This window comes from Thunnus thynnus, chromosome 17, assembly GCF_963924715.1.
Source record: "Thunnus thynnus chromosome 17, fThuThy2.1, whole genome shotgun sequence".
Classification (NCBI taxonomy): domain Eukaryota; kingdom Metazoa; phylum Chordata; class Actinopteri; order Scombriformes; family Scombridae; genus Thunnus; species Thunnus thynnus.
In genome coordinates this window covers 9128999-9151240 of record NC_089533.1, presented here as the reverse complement: position 1 = coordinate 9151240, position 22242 = coordinate 9128999, and the positions used below count along the sequence as shown (strand labels likewise).

The 22242-nt window shown below is 40.7% G+C and overlaps 1 protein-coding gene across 1 annotated transcript; it reads left to right on the top strand.

Moving 5' to 3' along the window:
- Window positions 1-277: 277 nt before the first annotated feature.
- Window positions 278-21810, top strand: cntnap1 (contactin associated protein 1). The gene is made up of 24 exons (XM_067571126.1): window positions 278-974; window positions 5394-5495; window positions 6215-6408; window positions 6703-6856; window positions 7243-7446; window positions 7768-7952; window positions 8033-8182; window positions 8336-8597; window positions 8772-8921; window positions 9008-9182; window positions 9689-9795; window positions 9916-10038; window positions 10411-10614; window positions 10719-10875; window positions 10960-11087; window positions 11179-11352; window positions 11477-11695; window positions 11804-12043; window positions 12205-12444; window positions 12627-12754; window positions 13195-13288; window positions 13406-13636; window positions 13725-13769; window positions 17689-21810. Exons 1-24 carry the CDS (start codon window positions 914-916, stop codon window positions 17886-17888), a joined length of 3927 nt encoding a protein of 1308 aa, XP_067427227.1. The 5' UTR covers window positions 278-913; the 3' UTR covers window positions 17889-21810.
- The last annotated feature ends 432 nt before the right edge of the window (window positions 21811-22242 follow it).

The following is a 22242-nucleotide window of genomic DNA, read 5'->3' as shown; positions in this document are numbered from 1 at the left end:
TGTGTGTGTGTGTATGTGTGCATGCCTGTGCCTGTGTGATGAGTCTGAGTTCAGGCACAGCTGGCAATATCATCCTGTAACCTGTTCTGCTCTGGGAATACACTGGCATGGGCTGAGTACCTGGACGAGGTCAAATCAGAGCTGTGCAGTCTGCTGGTCTGCTGTTATATTCATTCGCTGTGGTTCTGCTGCGGATACAGGATATTAAGGATTTTCATCCTATTTTTGGGATAAGTCAATATCAACGTTCCTAGAGAGAAAGACTCCTTTACCATCTCCTCACTAACGCAGTGCACACTTGGCCAGTTGGCAAGCCTGAGAACTCTGCCAAAGGAGGATGTGAAATGCCAAGGCAGAGGAGAGGAGGAATAAATCTTTTGTGCATTGGTGATATGATCTACAGCCTGGATGAGAATTTGATGTTTTTAACGGTCCCTCAAGACTTGTTTGGAGATTGAAGGCAAAATTTATTTTTCTTGAAAAATCCAACCAATCTGCAGCGAACAGAAAAAGTTTCTTTCCTCCCTCCCCTCCAGTCTCCTCTGCATCTTAAAAAATCCTGATTCCTGTGGAAAGGACAGAAGAGAATCCCGCTCTCACCTGGCCTCTGCTAGTGATGCACATTTACAGATACGTGGAGCACAATGAGCAAGCTATTGCATTACACGACGGCCATGTAAATAAAACAATTTAAAGGATATAAAAGAAGAAGCGCGCGCACTCGGCGAAGCGCAGCATCAGCGCCAGCAACCAATGCGCGTCCCCGCCCCGGTGGAGGCTGTCCGAGATCCCGGGAAGAGGAGTTGGAGCCGTGCGAGTTAAAGTTGGGCTAAAGGGGGGTGAGAGGATGCTGCAGAACAATCTACGATCTAATTAACATAGCCTATGCGGAGAAACGTGTCCTAAGTGAAGGATGACTTGCAAAATACTGAGCATATGCCTCTTATTTTTGGGTTTTCAACATTGCTCATCACGTAAGTCTTGTGAAACAGTAATTGTTCATCTGTTATCATTGCTAGAATATTATTAAAATATTTCAAGGTGTATATTCATGCTATTATCGGCATATTGTTAAGCGTCTGATATGCTTAAGAAAAAAGTTGCAGGATAACATTCGGTAATAAGTGGAAAATACCACTGGAGGGCAAAATGCAACCTAAGGTGTTGTTGAAGGGCAACACGCGTTGCGATAAAAACAGGCAACCTTAAAACACAAATCATTCAATTTCACTGCTTGTCTTAATGCTATTGCAATGTCAGTAATGCATTGTTTTTGTGGGATCACACACAAAAAAAGTGCAAAAGCAAACAGCGTCGGTCCCGCAGAGGATGCGCACGGACCGGACTGTCTGCATTGCAGTGCTTTCTCTCAGCCAGCACGCAAGTTTCTGCAACGTGCGGGTTAAACTCTCGACTTCTTTGCACAGCACGATGCTCGACTCTGTTTTGTTGCATCCAGTAGGATAATTAAAAAAAAAAAATCTCAGTAACACTGTATATGTCGTTATTGAAAAATCCGTTGAACACATTTTCAAATTGGCGGTCGAGAGAGCAGGACTTCGCGTCCTAATCGGGACCAGCCCACTGCAGTACTTTTTGGGGAAGCTTGTGTTCCCATTACCTGTGCATAAAGCGCTGCACACGACGAACAGGGATTCACCTGGCAGGGAAATCATTACTGCAAGATCAATGAAGCATTCATATGGTGGATTTAGTTTGACAGAGGTGGGGCTGTGTTTGGGGGCTAAAAATTTGGTTAGGGAAAGGTGCTATCTACCTTTATCTATCTCAGAGCTTGTATTCATATAATACGCTTTATGTGTGATGTCAGTGTCAGAATGACCACAGAGGAGCTTGACCGTTAATTAGCCCCCTAAAGTGAATTGCATGACTCATTAGTTTTGACATCAATGGGAGATCAGGGGGGGAGGGATGGGCTGTCATGTCATGTGACTTTTGGATGATGCAAATTACAAGGAATGTAAGTTTTTGTATTGTCCAATATACCTTCATTTTGGTGAGTGTAAGAGCTCAGCCAGGGTATTTGCACTGTACTGTAAGAGAACTCACTTTACATTTATGTTATGCATTTTTCTGAGCTCTCTGTTAAGTTATAATATTGTGTTATTTCCATAATGATTTTTCAAAGATAAATTATTTTTCTGATGAAAATATTTTTTGTATGTGACGTCATGTTACTGCTGATTATGAGAAGCTCTGTCACATGGCTTGTTTGCAGTGCTTGGTGCTATCTTGTTGTAGGGGTAACAGGATTAAGAAGTGAAGAAATAGGAAGGATGTCAGTTGAGTGGATGACCAAACACTAACCAGTAAGTTGAGGCCTGTGGGTTTGGCTTGTCGTAGTTCCTGCTGATGCTTTACTGCAGGCCAGGCCAACAGCACATCTGCTATACGGATGTGCACAATGGAGCTGTTCCAGATTAAAATGGAGCCTCAGATCCCAGAACACAGCAATCCAGCATGGGGTGGGGCTGAGACTCAGCAACGGGTGTGTATGTGTGTGTTTGAGGAGTTTTAGGGGGGTTTTTTTGTTCTGTGCATTATGTTATGATTAGCAGGAGACTGGCTTGTCCATGTAAGGGGAATTGAGAAGGAGAGGCAAGCTGCTCTGTGTGGAAATTTAGCTGTTCTTTTCTTTTAGAGTGAATGAAGCTGCTGTTTGAGATTTGAATTTTGAAGTTTGAATGTGATTCTGATGTGCTGCATAGTTTGTGCTCTTATCCCGGGCAGTATTCAGACACCACCCACTGTGATGCCTGCTGGGTATGAATAATTTAGTAAAAAGAACATGCTATAGTTTTACTAAACCTTGTGCTGCTCTGTGTTAGTATTTTTTTTTTGTTATAATGTTGGTGGACATCTGCATTCAGTTGAGATCTGCACATGTTCAGGGTTGCTGTCTGAGTCCCCCAGCAGCCACGCATCACAGGCCAGTGACAGGCAGAGGAAGTGCCTCTCTGCATACTGTATGTAACCGTAATGATGTGTCAGCCCAGACAGACCAGCTTACACTTACAGCAGACTGATGATTCAGCAGGAGTGGTGCTAGAGCTCTACATAGCCACACTGTTCCCCACAGACCCTTAATGATAAATGGAGAAAGAGACTTCTGGCCCATGCGGTGCAGAAAGACTTGTGGTCCATGTGGTGCAGAGAAGGGGAGGGGGAGACGCAGAATCAAAAGGAGAGGGGTGAAAACCTGGTGAGTGGATGCTCTGCACAGGCCTCAGGTACACTTTAGCCACTGCAACATGACAACGCCCTCTTGGTTAGGAGCAGAGAGGGAGAGGCAGAGAGAGAGAGAGAGAGAGAGAGTAGTAAAAAATAGATAAATGATGGGTGAGTAGATGAGGTAATGGGGTGCTGTAAGAGCAAGATAGAGTGCAGGCTTTCCGGATTTGGGATGGAGTTAAAGAGAGAGGAGTCAGAGTGAGGGAGAGGAAGCAAGATGCTGAATAGGTGGGGGCGTAGAGTGCGTGACAGTCTTGCCATAAGGAGGAGCTGAGGAGCTGCGTGGCCTGGGTTAACCTGCTGTAGCCCAGGATGTAGCTGCTCTTCACATTTCAAGTCAAATTCCTCTCCTTCCTCCTTACCACTACTTGAGGAATTAAGACAAATCAATACACTTTAAGCCATTAGAAACAAATGAGTTTTGCTCTCGTAACTGCAGCACAAAACTTCGGAATATTTATGTTTGAATGTGAAGTGGCTCGACAGTACAGTGATAGAATGATGCAGCAGAGATCTTTTATCGATCATCTGCAACATAGCAGGGATCCCTGTATGACAGAGATGGTGAGAAAGCCTCTTAGCAGTGAAAAGGAGGCAGACAGAGCAGAAAGTCAAGGTCATATTTCCCTTGCTCAGCAAGTCTCTTCCACCTGAATGTGCAGAGTGTCCTTGCATGAAAGGTGACAGAAACTCATGTGACCAACTCATTCTTTCCAGATGAGGGAGAAAATGGTTTATTCATGCCGTATGTTGGCTCATGTATGCTTTACGTGTCATTTTGTGTAGTCTAAGGCATTGGATGAAAAGCTCTACTTCCTCATTCATATTTCTTCCACTTCAAGGATCTGCTCTTAACACACTACTACACTCTACTGTTCCTCTACATAGTTACTGTATTTCCAAACTGAGGCCATGCGGCACCCTTCTTCATCTTTCTCCATCTGTCGCCTGCATACTAATTCTGCTAACGTCTCCTGTTTCCATTCACTGTTTACTACCTTTCCTTCTGTGCTCCATGACCCCTGTGATTGTAAGAACAGGGACGACAATGCCAGAACTCCTGCTTACCTGTGAACCACTCAATTACTCAGCTACTTTAATTTATATAACTTCTACATATATTTCTATATATTAGTTGGTCCTATACAGTCAGTTTTTTTTGCATATGCGTACATTCATATGCAAGTAAAACCCAGCCCATCTATATTTTTTTTAACCTCTATCCATATTAAATCTCTGAGGATTATTAAAGAGCATAGTTTGGCACTTAAAATGAGACAGTGTTTTTCTTGCAGCTTGAGGTCAGGGCAACGCACATTTATCCTCAGCAGTGACACGAGCAAGATTAGGTAGAATTATGGTCAGTTTTAATAGCCGTAGGCCGGAGAGGGAGCCGGAGCAGATGGGTGACGGTCCTATCAGTCTTATAACCACATGCAGAATAGCAACTCACCATTGCATAGCTACAGTCTCTCAGTTTGACTTCAGCGTTCTGAAATGAAACAGCATGTACTTTTTCAAGAAATGACACAGGATTATACAAAGACGCAGACATCTATAGGGACATGCACACATCTAAAAAGACTTTGATGTGATGCTGCAACGCTTTCATTCTGTCTCTGCAATACTAAACAACAAGACCTGAGCCATTTTTGTATTCTTTTGGAATAAAAAGTGGGTGTTGGCCTGCATGAAATTTAAATGTAGTCAGCTGTAGTCTCATATATTACAGTTAGTCTCAAAAATAAAGATGCACAGATGATACACTCCCTGAGTAGATGTCAGGATACTTAGTTAGATTTATATGTCTTGGTCCACCCCCCTATAAAGTGGCTATTTAGGACTGGGCACTACTGTGGAATATGAATTCTTGACTTTGCTTTCTGTATCCTGCAACTGACAGAAAGACCGAATTTCTTTGTGCTGCGCTGTGATTTTAATTTGATTGATCCAGCCAATGTATTTTGTGTCTTATGGAGCATGTTCTAGCATCAAATTAAAAGGCAAAAGGTCTTTTCTTATCAGGCTGTGCAACTGTGCCACTCTTTGTTGTTCAGAAATGAATTGTTTTGAAAGAGATGTGGGAATGCTAAGATAACTTTTAATAAATTCTTATCTTGCTGTCTTTATTATCACCCCAGGAGAATGTGTTGATCCGCTGGTCTCTGGGCTCTATGCCTCCTCCTTCCTGGCCTCCTCCCGATATAACTTTCTGTACTCTGCCAACTTTGCCAAATTGTATGGTAAGTTTATAAATGTAGTGTAGATTTTACCCATTATTTTCACACCATTCACCTTATAGACTGTTCTCATATCAGTAACTTTAACTTATCACAGCGGGAAAAGCATAGGGGAAACTAATAAAATTACAAATGGCTCTGTTCTATTTAGGTGTACCAGTATGCCATGCCAGTGAGCGAGCATATACAATACAAGGGCCTTGGCATTGGCACATCTAAATGGAATGGACCCATTTTTAATGTTACCTCCTTTAGAAGTCAAAATAGCAGCCGTGAGAAAAGCAATATTAAACTTGTCTATACAGTCTGTCACACTCAGAGTGGGGGACTCTACTTTAAACACTATATACTGTATATAAATTCTACTTTCACATTACGAGGGAAAAGAGGATTTAAGATTACATAATCTCGCAATTAAACGAGCAATTATACTGACTGTGTGAATTTAGTTGGGAAGTCTGTTAACTGTTAGATATAAGCCGACATTAATTAGCTTCATTTGGCAAAGTATGTTAGCTTTACACTGGAGAATCTGCAAAACGCTAAATGCTGGTCCAATCCTGGACATAACAGTAGGATATCAGAACTGCTTAGTAGAGTTGTACTGAAGTTCAAAATGGTTGCCATAAGATTTAAGGCCAGTTGAGATCACAACTGCATTCTTCATTCAAACTGTATGTGTCGTCGTCCCACACTCAAACAATCTTCTTTCTTCCTTTCAGGCAGCAGTGGCTGGTCCCCATCCCCTAGGGACAGACAGCCATGGCTACAGGTAGACCTGGGCAGGAAGTACAGACTGGTGGCCATTGCCACTCAGGGAACCTTCAACTCATATGACTGGGTCACCAAATACACCCTCCTCTATGGAGACAGACCAGACTCCTGGACGCCGTACATCATGAGAGGAGGCAACTCTGTAGGTGCTACTGAGGCAGAACGGTTGAAGGGGTGGGAAGAGGTCCATAACAGGGATGAGGCAGGGATTAAATAGTCAAACGTAATCCTTACAGCTGATTCTGCTGTCAGTGGGTGTTCTATTATATTCATCGTCACTGGCACTGAAACAAAGACAGCATAGCATATTATATCTCTCAACACTGACAAAGTTAATCTCATCATCAGTTCATCTCCAGTCTCTTAATAAGGCTTTAACACCATTGCAGTGACTCAATAATTCTCCCCCCTCTGTCTCTGTCTCATCTGTTTGCAGACGCTGCCTGCAAACTGGAATGATTATCAGGTGAAGAGGAATGTCTTCCATTACGCCTTTACTGCTAAACACATTCGTCTGCTGCCTCTGGCGTGGAACACAGAGAATGGAGGGAAGATCGGTGTGAGGCTGGAGCTGTTTGGTTGCCCTTATGGTAAAAATTACTGATGGATGATATGCAGGGATTTACTGCCTCTGATTCACATCCAGGGACATTTCACAATTCCAGTACTTAATCATATTTGATAATGTGCCACTAAATCTAAGTGCAAAATATGCTACAATATGTTCCCAGTTAATAGATAACTAAGCTCAGTATCACCAGAATCATATTTAGGAACATCCTTCACCAACACACCTGAAGAGATCCAGTAAATGTGCCATGTAGCTTTTTCTCAGATCATTCTTAAAAGCTCAATAAATGCTACATATGACTGTATATAATATGCACCTGATAAAACAACATGATCAATAATTAAATCTAAACACTGTATTTTGGAAATCCTGAATCCATTTTGAAAATTTGTCCCCTTTTTTCAGATTCCTATGTCCTACAGTACAACGGGGATGACTCAGTGGTCTACGCTTACCCAGAAATGAAGTCTCGTACACTGCACGACCACATCGCCATTAACTTCAAGACTCTGGAGCAGGATGGTCTGCTGTTACACAGTGAAGGGGTTCAGGGAGACCTCTTCACTCTGGAGCTGAAGAGAGGCCGTCTTTACTTGCACATCAGCCTTGGTACGGCCTGAGCCATTTGTTGGATAAATTAAATATATGGAAGGGATCTGGTTGTGGAGGTTTGAATAAAGAAAATATTGTCCTATCTGACAGCCATCTCAAAAAGAAGCAGGCTTTTCTCAATCCGTAAATAAACATGTTAAGCCGGACTGTCTGGCAGGAGATCTTAGTAATGGCGGTTAGATTACTGCCTGGAGCCCTGCCTGCATTCCCTTAATGCGAAAAATTCAGCATCTTATCGAATTTCTTCATGGCTTATAGCTGATTAGAGCATTCTATATTTATTTTTACTTCTTCCTGTACATGTTCTCTGTTTTTCAGGAAGCAGCGTCATACACAAAGTTGATGGTCGAACTACATTAACTGCTGGCAGCCTTCTTGATAACCTACACTGGCATTATGTCACCATCAAGCGCTATGGTCGACAGGTGAACTTCACAGTGGACAGTCAGACAGTAACAGCCATCTGCAATGGAGAGTTTACCCACCTGGATCTGGATAATCAGGTACCTCAGCAGGTTAATAATCCCCCTTTCATTACTTAAAATAATACTAGTAAATATAGATTAATGAGGGTGTCTTTTAGTTGTATGTAGGAGGAGTAATAGAGAAAAACTTCCCTCACCTCCCCACCACGCCAAATTTCCGGGGCTGCCTGGAGAATGTCTTCATCAACGGCGTCAACATCATTGACAAGACTCAGAGAGAAGAACCTGACATCCGCATACCGCGAAAAGTAAGGCTTTGTACAAAAATGATTATTATTAATAATGATTAATGATGATAATTAAATCTAATTACTTTATCTGTTTCATACTTACAATACAATCACCACTGATGAAAATGAAACTGATGAGGTATTTTTCCGATTTTTCTTTTTTCTCTTCAGAAAAAGATGCATTTTGCCTGCCGTGACATTCTTCTCAAACCGATGACCTTTGCTGGGCCCAACAACTACCTACAGGTGCCGGGCTTCTTCAGGAGGCCTCGAATGTTTGTCAAGTTTAAGTTCCGCTCCTGGGACTACACCGGGCTCCTAATGTTCACTCGCTTTGCCGATGACCTGGGTGCACTTGAGCTGGGCCTGAGTGAGGGACAGATTAACGTCACTATATTTCAGCCTGGCAAGAAGAAACTCCAGTTCGCTGCAGGTGGGCTTCTGCAGTCTATGTCTGGTCAGATATGACAGAAAAGATTGAATTTAAAGATTTTGGAACACACAATGCCTCATGCTTTATAACATGGGATGAATGTGATGTATTGTGCATGGGATCTTTCTACTGATAGTAGAGTCACTGCTTGACAGGCTTGTCTCCACTTTTTAGGATACAGGCTTAATGATGGCTACTGGCATACGGTGGATTTGGCAGCCAGAGATAATCTGCTGACTCTCACAATCGACGAGGAGGAGGGCTCCCCGCTTAAGATCACCAACCCCTTCACAATTCGAACAGGGGATCGTTACTTTTTTGGGGGTGAGCTGATGACTTAAATGGTTGACAACTCCCAAAACTTAAAAATCTCTACTGTTCAATTCATACATTTGCCTTCCTGCACACAGGTTGTCCGAAAACCAATAACACTATAAGGAAGTGTGAGACCAAGCTGAATCGCTTCCATGGTTGCATGCAGCATATCTTCATCGACAATGAACAGCTTGATATCGACATTATTCTGCAACGACAGTGGGGACGCTATGCTGAGCTGTTGTTAGGCACCTGTGGCATCACTGACAGGTAGGAAAAGTCATTTACAGTATGTACAACAGAGCATTCATGACTGATTCAGTTTCATTGACAGCAAAAAATGGTTGTAATGTAACAGACAAATAGAAAACTGCAAAACTATCCATCCTCTCAAGTCATTTGAGTTTAGCCAAGCCATTAAAGTTACCAATTATTGTATGTACCCCAATCATAGTCCTTTAATAATACATACAGTCGTATGATTGGTACATTTAATCCTATTTGCTCTTTTATGGTGATGTCAAAATAATGCGATCTCATTGTGGATGTTTGTGGAGCATTTGGCATTGAATTGTAAGAGTCTTTTGAGTGGGACATGAATAGTTTAGAGTTGAAAGTTTCATCACATAGACCTTACATAACGGCTCTCAACAAGATAAATATCACAGAGAAAAGAGAGGATGTGGAAGTGAAAGAAAGAAAATAGCACACTTATGTAAGCCTCTCACTTTTTTTAACATCAAAATACTCAGTCTAAGCACCTGTTCTGTTTACAGATGCTCTCCAAATCCATGTGAACATGAAGGCAGATGCATCCAGTCCTGGGATGACTTTATCTGTCTGTGTGAGAACACAGGCTACAAAGGAGAAGTGTGTCACATGTGTAAGTGCTGGCTGGTAATTTTATCACTTTAGCAAGTGTTTCTTTAGAGTTAATTAGACCTGACTAAGCTATATTTCTTCTCCAAATAATAAGAAATTGATCGTCTTTTTCCTTAAACAGCGGTTTATAAAGAGTCATGTGAAGCCTACAGACTCAGCGGCAAGTATTGGTCCGGGAACTACACCATCGATCCTGATCTCAGTGGACCGCTGAAACCATTCGAGGTGTACTGCAAAATGAAGTGTAAGTAATCACTGTCAGTAATAAAATACGGCTTCATCAGCAATTTGTTCAGAATTTGCTGTATCCTCTGTGGGTTGTTATATAATGAAAAGTTGGACAGCAAAATGTCAGGCTATCATTCCTTATTTCTGTAATGAGTTGGGTGCAGAAATTTCATGGGAAATTAAAAGGGTTCATAAAACAAGATAGATCGAGCTGTATCTGTGTGTGTGTGTTTTATGTATGAACACAGATGGGAAGTATGCATCTTCAGAACTGTGTCTAAGCTTTAATATCTTTTCATTCTTTCATTTTTCTTGCATCATTATTGACCTTGTCTTCCTCTTTGAACATTTACCGATGGTGACCTACATCTGTCATACCTCTTTACAGCGTACAAAGCTTGGACAGTGATTATGCATGACCGTGTGGAAGGTACCAAGGTGACTGGGAGTTCAATAAACCAGCCGTACATAGGAAATGTCAACTACTGGAATGCCTCCTGGGATGAAGTCACTGCCCTAGCAAACACCTCCATGTACTGTGAGCAGTGGATCGACTACTCCTGCTATAAGTCCCGTCTCCTCAACACCCCCAGTGAGTGGGATTAGTCCATTTATTAATTTAGTACTGTACCGATGGAAAAACAAGCAAGACATGAAACTTGAATGACACATTAACACACCTCTACATATGTTTAGATGGAAGACCTTTTGGTTACTGGATTGGTCGTAACAATCAGAGTCACTATTACTGGGGTGGAACCTTCAGAGAGGTCCAAAAGTGTGGCTGCGCAGTCAACCAAACCTGCACTGACCCGAGATTTCAATGCAACTGTGATGCCGATTACAGACAATGGTGAGAGAACACACATGGAGCAGGTTTGTCTTGTGTCTGTGACGCTGACATGAAGGTTTTAACATCCCCAATGTGGCTTTTCAGGTACTCAGATAAGGGCTACTTGGACTTTAGAGACCATCTGCCTGTGAGGAAGGTGGTGGTTGGGGACACCAACAGAACCGGCTCAGAAGCACACTTCACAGTTGGACCCCTGCGCTGTCATGGCGACAGTGAGCAAAAATATTATGTGTTGTGCTAACACAAAAATGCTTTGATGTGCTTGGAGGTTTTTTTGAATAAATATTTCAATGTTTCCCACAGGAAACATCTGGAACACCATATCCTTCACCAAACCCACTTACATAACCTTCCCAACCTTCAAGCCTGGCTCCAGTGCTGACATCTCCTTCCACTTCAAAACCTATCGTCCCTACTGCGTCTTCTTGGAGAGCTCTGATGACCACCTTCGAAACTTTATACGGATAGAGCTCAATAGTGAGTTGACTCACCTGTTAGCAGGGAGCTATTCTCCTAATATAGCTGAAACATCAGACTGGATATTTAAGATCTTAGTCTTTTGTAACTCTTTTTCCTTTCTGTTTCTTCTTTTCTCTCCCAGGCACCCATAACCTTATGTTTATATTTATGGTTGGCGATGGCATCATTAATGTGACCCTAAACTCCCCCGTGCCACTCAATGACAATGAGTGGCACTTTGTCCAGGCTGAGATTAATGTGAAGCTGGCCCGTATTAAGGTTGATTATCAGCCTTGGGCTGTCAAACGTTTCCCAGGTCAGACCTTTGTCACCATGAAGTTTACAAATCCTCTGCTTGTAGGTAGGTTACCTAAAGTGAACTCTGAAATTTGGAGTTTAAAACTGGCATGACATAGAGTAAACCTTGAATAAAGATGAATACCCACTAATTAAAGTGTTTTTATATCAGGCGCAGCCAACAAGACCCACAGACCTTTCTTGGGGTGTCTTCGAGGGTTACGGATGAATGGTGTTCCTCTGGATCTAGAGGGAAAAGTAAATGAAGAACAAGGTATAAGGAGGAACTGTACTGGACAATGTCTCAATGCTACCATACCATGTCGAAACAGTGGCCAGTGTATTGAGGGCTATGCTTCCTACACTTGCGACTGTAACAACACAGCCTTTGATGGTTTCTACTGCCATAAAGGTGAGTACAGAAATGCTTCTCTTGACAAATTGTTTCCCTGACATAACCTGAACTTAGTAACTGATGTTATGAAGGCCATACTGATTAAAGAAATTGAAAGCTGATGTGGTTAATAACAATAATAGAAGCAGATATCTAATTTCACAATGCTCTTGTCCAAGACATTGGAGCCTACTTTGAGATTGGCTCGTGGCTGAGGTACAACATACGAAAAAAGCCCATATCAGACGAAGCAGCATGGGCCAACTGGATTGACCCGCATTATGACAACTTCAGCCTTGGCTACAATGACACAGCAGATGACATAGAGTTCAGTTTCAGCACCGTTCACACGCCAGCTGTGTTGCTCTACATCAGCTCCTTCGTCCAAGACTACATCGCTATCATCCTCAAGACTGATGGTAGGAGAAGTTCAGAAACAATTTGTCTGAAAATGTGAAATGTGATTTGCAGGGAAGCAGATTAATTTCATCTATTAAAAAACTCACAGTTTCAAATAAACTAGACCAGTAGTTGATACAGTGCAGTTATTCATCAAAACAGTATATGCTATACACGTCTTTTGTTGTTTCTCTCCCCACAGGTAGCGTAGATCTGAGGTATAAGCTGGGACTCATAACACACAAGTACCAGCTGACTCACCGAAACCTGGCAGATGGATACCCCCACTATGTCAACATAACCAGACACAACAGAACCATCAAAACACAGGTACATGATCCCACTGCTGTCACTGTGTGAAGTCTGATCTGTGGTTTATGTTACTTTGAGTGAAATAATGTATCATGTCTAGAAAAATAATCTCTTCGTCAACTGAAGAACTTTTCCAAAGTAGAGCCTTATTTTCTTTAAACTACAAGGCATCTCAATACATTATATACACAACACTTAGTCCAAATTGTCCAGTTGCTGCAGTTGTGCTTTAGTGATTGCTCACATTAAGAAAATAGACTCATGTTTTTATCTTAATGCAGTTTTTAAAACTTTGATATATTTTAAAGTTCTCCACTGTATGTACAAATGTTTTACAGTATTTATTTATATTATAATTACATCTGTTTATGGTATTATGGTCATTTACATCATTTTTTTTCATGCATCAATTCTCCTCCTTTAAAGATGAGGTGTATAACTTATTTTGTTACCCACAGGTGGATTACATGGAGCCCATAGTGGAAAAGATAACCTTAGTGGAGGATGCCAGGTTTGACTCTCCAAAGTCCATGTTCATGGGCAGAGTGATGGGTAAAAGTCTTATTTACCATTTGTTGACAAAAACATGTAATGCATTCATCATGCATTATTTATTAGTAGGAAGTAGGAACTCTCTTGATGTTTTCATGCTTGTGTGTACTCATCCAGAGGTCGGTGACATTGACTATGAGATCCAGAGGCATAACGCTCCAGGCTTCATAGGCTGCATATCCGGAGTGAGATACAACGTCTACGCCCCTCTTAAGGCCTTCTTCCGTCCAAATGAAACTGACCCTCCGGTGACGACACAAGGCTACGTCTCTGAATCCAACTGTGGCGCCTTCCCTCCTGTCCTGGGTTATGTACCATGGGAGGCAGATCCTTGGTTTACCGGCATAGGTGAGTTAAAATGTCCCATAATGCATCAATTCATGCAGAGAATATTATTTGTGTTCATCCTCTTATTTATGTAACTCTCCCTTTTCAGAGTATTTATATATCCATGATGACCTAGGGCTGTTTTGGATAACAGGTAAGAATATTATTTTTTCCGTACTTTAATACTCTTTGATCAGATGTTGCCCTGAATACACAAATAGTGCATATCTGTCTTTGCTGAATTGCTACAAAAATAAGACAGTGAAGTAATATTTAGCAGATTATTCAGTTCATTTTAAAGCACTGCTTCTCTCCCTTGTGTCTATTTTACTCACTATTTCCATCCTGTCCCAGATCACTCAAATCAGCCATTTGAAATTCTCTGTCCTTTTTTCTTTAAATCCTCTAATCCTAAATTAGAGCAGGGTTGTCAGATTCCAACGTAGGCTTTTGAGTGTTTAGTCAAATGTCTGACTGCAAGCTCCAACTTATTACATCTGGGACAAAACCAAAGAACATACTAATTGAAAAGTAAACAGCCAGACTTTTATGATGCATTGTTTTTCATACTGAAGATTATCACTGATTCCATTCAGTTGACGTCAAATAATTGATTGTATTTATTTATTGGGACAGTGTACAGTTTTTAACATAAAAGATTATGTTAGCTCAAAGCTAATTTACATCCGTAGTCCCCCACAATCAAAACATACAACAGCACAATAACAAACAGTACAAAGCAAAAAACACACAAAACACACCATACAAAATACAAAGCTACACACAACAGCACATCACATACACCCACAATGTCAATTAGAAATGACTAATGTAAACTTGTCAAATTAGTTTAGCATATGAGTAAAATGATTATGAGAAAAATATACCCATATGTCTTTACCAGAAATACTGTATATTGAGCTAATATTAAAAAATTGCAGTCACTTTTTACAATGAGTACAATAACAATAACAGTACTTTAAGCTGCTATTCTATCACTATAATTAAATCCCAAAGTCATATTGCAGTGACAAAAGCACAATCATGTAAAAGCAACAGATTATGATGATAAAGATAATCTAAGTACATGTACTTAAAACTGAGTAAAAACGTATTTTATTTGACAGTCTACAATAAAATTAAAAACATGTTATCGAGATGATTAAATTTCTTTGCTGCCAGCCAAACAGCTTTGTTTGTAACTTTATTATCATAGAGATTACATTCATTCTGAGAGTCAAATCAATTTGATATAATACAATTAAGTCATAATACCAAGAATGCATGACGATAATGAGTCGTCATATCCGTCAACACAGAAATGAGTATGGTAAAAGAAGTTTTCACAAACAAGCATGAAACTGACGCTGAAATTTGTTTTTCTATGCATATTTATGGATTTCTGGAAACCATTAATATTTAATATATTTCTTCATCTGTTTAATCCTCATGTCAAAATTGCACTTTATTACAAAGAGGACATGTCGTCATGAGACCAGATGAACAGTCTGCACACAGTATTACAGATGAAGGGAAAAATTAGAGCAGGTCCCCTCGATGAGTAGGAGAGGCTAGAGTCTAAGGATTAAACTGCAGCACAGAGACTCACTGCTCCAGCCCTGTCTGAGACCTTTACCGGATCAGCTATATTTAGTCTGCATGGGCCCAGCTTACTGTTCATCATTGATAGATGCTTCAGCTTAATAGATCATTTAGATTCAGAGGTATTATGCTAATGCAGGACATCAGCGTGTCATTAAAGATTAGTGCGCCATTCATTCATCCCGACAATGGGCCCTCATAGTTATCAGACATTATCCCAGTCCGATATACTGCTCAGAATAAGACTGAGAAATTACATCTATATTATTATTATCTTGTTTTATATGTAGTTGACGATTGGTGAACACATTCGGGTGAACATACTATACTCGCATGCATTGACAAAGGCTGCACATTTTGCCAGTCTGTTACACAGTGAACACACTGATTGACAAACAAATACACATTAACCTGGCCTGCATGTTTTTGGAGTTTGGGAGGAAATCGAAGAGAACACAGGGGAACATTAGAACGACACCCAAAAAGGGCCAGGCCTGAGGTCATTGAACTTTTAGCTGTAAAACAACAGCCTGAACCACTGAACCATCATGCTGCAAACACCAACAATTCGGGTTGTGGTTGCCAGAGGCTCAGAGGCAGCTGGTCTTTGATGATTTTGGATGTAATCACATTAGTGGCATCACTTTGGTTGCCTTTTGTCGTCTGAGAAACGTCTCAAAGATTGGTGGGGGGGGGTTCTATCCCAGTTGCAGGTGTTTGAAATGTAAACACAGAAATAACAGCAACGTAAATGTCATTGTTGTTGCATCTTTAATTAAGTCTGCACACCCTCTCATAATGGGGGCTCTAGCTGTGTTCAAAGTTAACCAATCACATTCAAAATCATGCCTGTAGGTAAATAGTGTACACTTGCCATCAATGATAGTGATTCTGATTAAAACCAGGTTAAAGTCAGCTGTTGCTGCAGGATTTACTTGAATGTTTGGGGGTTGATCTGCGAAGAGTTACCAAAGAAACTGCAAGATCTAATTGTTGAAAAGTACCAATCAGGAGAGGGATATAAAACTATAGCAAAGGTATTGGATGTACCACAGAGCACTGTCAAAACCATCATCCATGAGCGGGGAAAATGTGGCACCACAGAGACATTGCAAAGATCAGGACGACCCTCTAAAGTTGATGAGAGGATTAGGAGAAAACTTATGAGGCTACCAAGAGGACAACACAATAGCAACATTAAAGGAACTACTCGAATTTCTGGCAGGTGCTGGTCACTCCTTGCATGTGACTACCCTCTCCCATATTCTCCACATGTCTGGGCTATTGGGTAAGATGGCAAGACAGAAACCTTTTTTTACAAAAAAGAATATCCAAGCCCATCTGAATTATGCCAAAAGATGTATTCAGTCACCTCAAACCATGTGGGAAGATTGTGTTGTGGTGATGAGACAAAGGTTGAACTTTTTGGTCTTAATTCTAGAGGATAATGTTTGGCACAAAGCCAATACAGCTCATCATCCAAGGTACGCCATACTGATTGTGAAGCATGGTAGGGATAGCGTCATGCTTTAGGGCTGCTTCTCTTCAGCTGGGTCAGGGGATTTGTCAAGATAAATGGGATAATGAATAGCTCCAAATATCAAGATGTTTTGGCGCAAAACCTGCTGGCCTCTGTCAGAAAGCTGAAGATGAAGAGGAATTTCACATTCCAACATGACAATGACCCAAAGCACACATCCAAGTCGACCAAAGCAAGGCTTCAGAAAAGGAAAAACAATGTCGTGGAATGGCCCAGTTAGAGCCCAGACCTCAATCACATTGAAAACATGTGGAATTAAACAAAGAGAGCTGTACACAGGAGGTCGCCTTGCAATTTGAAGGAACTTGAACTTTTTTGCAAAGAAGAGTGGGATAAAATTCCAAAGTCTAGATGTGAAAAGTTGATGGAGACTTATTCACAAAGACTAGCTACTTTAATAAATACAAAAGGTGCTTCCACAAAGTGTTAGTAAAGCAGGGTGCGCAGACTTTTTTTTAATTTAAAATGTTCCTAGTAATTAACTATTTGTTTTTTTCTCTGGATTTTGTTTGTTGGAAGATCATATTTAAAGATGGAACAAGTCTGACATTTACATTGTTATTATTTCTGTCTTAACCTTTCAAAAACCTGCAATTTCATAAGGGTGTGTAGACTTTTTATATCCACAGTTTATACCAGACACAATATGCATTCAATTTACAAACCCAACAGGGAACCAGTCTCCTTGATGTCATGAGAACTAAATCTGGTGAGATTGCATTCAGTATTTATTCACCAAATGTATAAAACAGTTTACTTGCTGATCCAAGACTTGCACCCACACTGGCATAAACAACCTTAATGCAGTTTGGCTGTATAATGTAATTATATAACACTCAAACAGTGCCTGCTCCTCATCAGTATTTCTGGGAGCACATCTCTCCTTACAGTAGTGCAGATTAAGTCTGACTGTGCTATTTTTATCCTACAGTCATTGTCATCCTGGCTTTGCTGCTGCTCTTTGGAGGCCTGTACAGCATCTACGTTTATACGTACCAACAGAAAGGCAGCTACCGCACCAATGAACCTAAGAACCTGGAGTCACCGAGCAGCTCCAGGCCGCTGACCGAGACCCTGAGGAGAGAAAAGAAGAGGCTCCCAGAAATTGAAGAGGAGTACAGGAGGGACTAACATCACAGGACCTATGGGACAGTGGGCGGGGTTTGACTGTGGGCCAGGGAGAGAGAAACAGCATTTACAACAACCAGAGATACCTGTATTAAGTTTTCTAATTCTTTCAGGTTTTTTTTGTTTTCTTTTTTTTTGGCTGGACCGCAACAGCAGGGCCAGCCCTATAAACACGAAAGTCCGTGACCAAGTGACTGACTGACTGACTGACTGACTGACTGACTGAGTGATGAAGTTACACCATTGGTCAGCTGCATGCTGCCGCTTCCTGTATCCATTTCAAATGAAAGTCCCTCCAGTGTTTCATACATGGTCCAGACATATACTAGGTTTTGACCTAGTCTTGTTCATGGCTGGACCAGCCCTATAAATGTGAATGTTTGGCCCTTCGGTCGACCAATCATGTAACTTCATCATTGCCTCGGCAAGTAGGTCTTATCTGCAGACTTGCAGTATCACCCACTTGGTTCAGTTTAGGCATGAGCAGTGAGATGTTTAGGGGTCGGGGGTGGGGTGTGTCGTTATGGTGACAACATGGAGGGTGTGTGTTGTGTAGTAAAGTGGGCGTGTCATGTAGAAAAGTGGGTGTGTCGTGTAGGTCAGCAAGACTGCAGATAGACCCTTCTCCAGGTGTCCCCACATGTCGCCACTTCCTGCATCCGTCGTCTCAAATTAAAAGCTCTCTAGCTTTGCATACGCGGTCTAGCCATATACAAGGGTTCAGTTTACTTTTGTTACATTTTGCTTTGTGTTTCTTTCCCCGGTTGAGTGGGATCTGATGCCTGGTGCTCTACATAGTATGTATTTTTGGTAAGTTCTAGTTTTGCTGGATTCAAAGTTCAAATCAAGCTCCATGTTGCGTGAGTAGCCAACAAGTCTCACACTGTATTGCAGGGTGAAATACTGAAGTGCCTCATCTGAGCAAGCTTGATCTAAAGTAACCATAATAGCTTATTCAGATAGGGTTTAGATTAGACACTGTGGGAACAGAATTTTAAGGGATGTTTAATTACAGTTGGAACATCAGTTTGAAGTATTCAGGCTTTTATTTTTTTTCCTGAGCCACTTTTGGGACTGATTAAAGCTACCAATATCTTACTGTACTGGATGTATTGCCATCCAGAATATACCTTTTGAAGACAATCTCTCATGGAGCCATTTTTAACACCATAGCTCACAATCTGTCTCGAGTTAGAGCACATCTAAGCGCTGGTGAACCAGTGCAGTGAAAATCCAGATCGCAGAAAAAAAAAAAAAAGGTATTCATGGATAAAAACAACAAAATGAAGAGAGAATACACCGACAAGCATGGAGCTTTGAGATGTTAAGCTTTGAGATGATACATATAAAGATTGTAAGAGGTATATACGCTTATATTTGTTGTATTGCAGCCTATAACAGTGCATTACCTATACAGAATGGCACATATAAGTGGTTCAGAATTGCAGTAGATAGCAGCTTTGCCAATCACAGTATGCTCAGATTCCTAACACATTCTAAACCACGGGGCTTCAGAAATAAGAGTGTGATGATAATGAAGATACCGTACCTCTAGTTGTGAGAGCTAACAGTTGGTGTTGTAATACAAGAGGATGACTGTTGGTGTACTGCAGAATCAAAATAAAAGTTGAGGTGATGAAGCTTGCCAGGGACAGGGTGACCTAAATACCCAAGTTCTTATTCCATCTGTCTTACTTCTGGTCGCTTATACTGTATTATGGTCAAGCTGCCAATAGCTTGGTGCTAAAGAGTGTTTTTCACTCAGCGGGTATCTTCAGTATGCGGCAGTGTTACAGCAAGATCAGACTTCTCAACCCTTTCATCCCCGAAATATAAGAATCTTTCAAGAAATAGCTGCTCCCTATGGTCAAGTGGAGAAGCGTATATATAAACACACATGCACACACACAATTATGTACAGAGGACCACAAGAGTGTAAATGCTAATATTTTACTTCAAACTCACACTGCTTGAATATTTTTGCATTTGCTGTAGGACAGTAGCTGACCACGCTGTCATTATTGCTGCTGCTTGTTTAGCTGCTTTCTGTGGAAAGTTTAAAAATTCTACCTATAGTCCAATGAAAATTTCTTCTCTGGCAAGATGAAATTTCGTTTGATGTGTGGTGTAACCAAAGCTTAGAGCGTTCATCACTCACTGCAGCTCTCCTCAATACTAAAGCACTGTTGTGTATGTGGAAAAAAATAAGCAAAACATTTGCTACATATTTGCTATGCATATGTAGAGCATGAGCGCACTTTGCAGTAAAATGCAATAATATGAGCTTCTTTCAACCACCAGTGATGTTAATGTCTCAGTTTAATTTGCAGGTTCACAATAGCAAGTAGGATGTAATGAGTGTATACATGAATATATATGAATAATGTGTTAAACGACTTTTTTATTCCTATGGTTTATACAAAACTGAGTGCTTTGAATGTAATCCTTTGACTCTGTAATGTATGAGCAGATGCTACAGTGAAGACTTGCTCTTATGTTTTCATTGCAGGCTGCTTAGCACTGAAAGTAAAATTATTCATGGTAGCTTTTTAGAATGCTCAGGATAAAGAAAGTACAGTACTTGATCTCTGTAGCTCTCATACACCTCCAAAACCCAACTGTGTTGGTTTCCTCCGTTGCAGATGGACAGGACTGTGCGAAATTGTACAGTGAAAGCATGTACAGTAGATGTAAAAACTGTACAGATTTGGCCAAAAAGTGGCATTTACAGGCTATATTTTTAAGAATGTGCAGTAATAAGATGAATGAAAATGAAAAAGTGAGCAAGCAAGGGGAAATTGTTGGTTGTTGTGATGAGTACAAAGAATAGTGTGTGTTTTTATTAAATGGACAATCACCACTCAAGGCTCATATTTGACACAAGCCAACAAACTTGGGTCAAATATGCTTTGTTGCCTATTAGGAAAGAGTCGATTTATGTATTATATAAATGTATACACCCTTACTGTATTCAATGGTAAATGTACTATAAATACTCGGCCTAGCAGTGTCACTTTAATGCCATTCACTAGTTATTTCATGCGTGGTCCCTGGAGCGTGTGTATGTGTGACTGACCGGATGTTTAAATGTTTGTGAATTCATAGTTTGCCCACCAAGATACAGCCTACCGATGTTAAAAACAAACATGTGCACTGATGCCAACTATTCCAACTCACTTATTTTCGTGCACCAACAGTAGTACAGTGTGACAGAAACAAGGCCTGGGCATAGTTTAGAGTGGCTCCTCCATTTTCAGGCATCAGGCGTCTGTATTGGACATTTCAAGCACAGTGGAGAAGTGCGGAACTGATCCTGAAGTGTCCACCCTGCATCCTGATGATGGAGGCGAGGATGTGGGTGAAAGGGATTAAGATAAAATGCCCACTAGATGGAGTAGGCCAGCAGCATGTTGTTAGCTCAGACAGGGTATCTGCTGATTTCACAAAATGAGACTTTTTTTTTTTAAATGCTGTTAATCCTTCCTGGAGTTAACTAAAAAAAAAACAAAAATGAAGCATATTTAAAGGGCCATACAGTTAAATTAAGATCAGTTAAAAGTAATTCTATTCTGTGTTCCATTAACACTTATTATAGAAATTTTAATACCTATAAAGGCCTTATAACATGCTTCATAAGAATCTGCAGATACCCTGTCAGCAGTCAGGTGGTCAAATCAGATGGCAATAGCACCAGAGTGAGGAGTAGGCAGGTTAGACTTCTCTGCACCATCAAACTGAATCCTCCTGCAACAGGTACCAGAACTTATGATTACAGTTGTGTTTGTGATCACATGGAAATTTAGGAATTTTTTTGTTCTTCAGTATGCTGAAATTTGTTTTGTAATACTTTCACTGTAAATGACCATTACTGTGTAAATCAAGGCAAAGCCAAACTGTCACCTCAATAAAATAAGCTTGAAGGAAATTGTTACTGTGTTATTTTGGGTAAGATGTTTTTTGAACACACTCAAGGACTAGGACAACATGTTTTAATGTATAAAGTTAAACCTTTATTTTTATAGGCATACACTGTACATAGCCGTAAACTCCATTTTGTTCATCTCTATTGAGAAATCTCATTTCAACATGGGCTTTATTGTTTTAATGAATGAAAAAGAGCGTGAATAACAAATCTGGACGTAAAAAAACAAAGAAAAGATGATAAGTGATATTTTACATTCACATGTGGGGGACTTTTAATATTTGGTCAAACACTGATAATTTTGCTTTTCCCATAGTCATAACCTTGCAATGGTTACTTTTAACACAGCTGTTAATTATGCAACACATCCACATGGTTTCAGTCTTTTTCTGCGTGGAATTATTTGGCACTTATTTGATTTTTTAAAGGAAGACA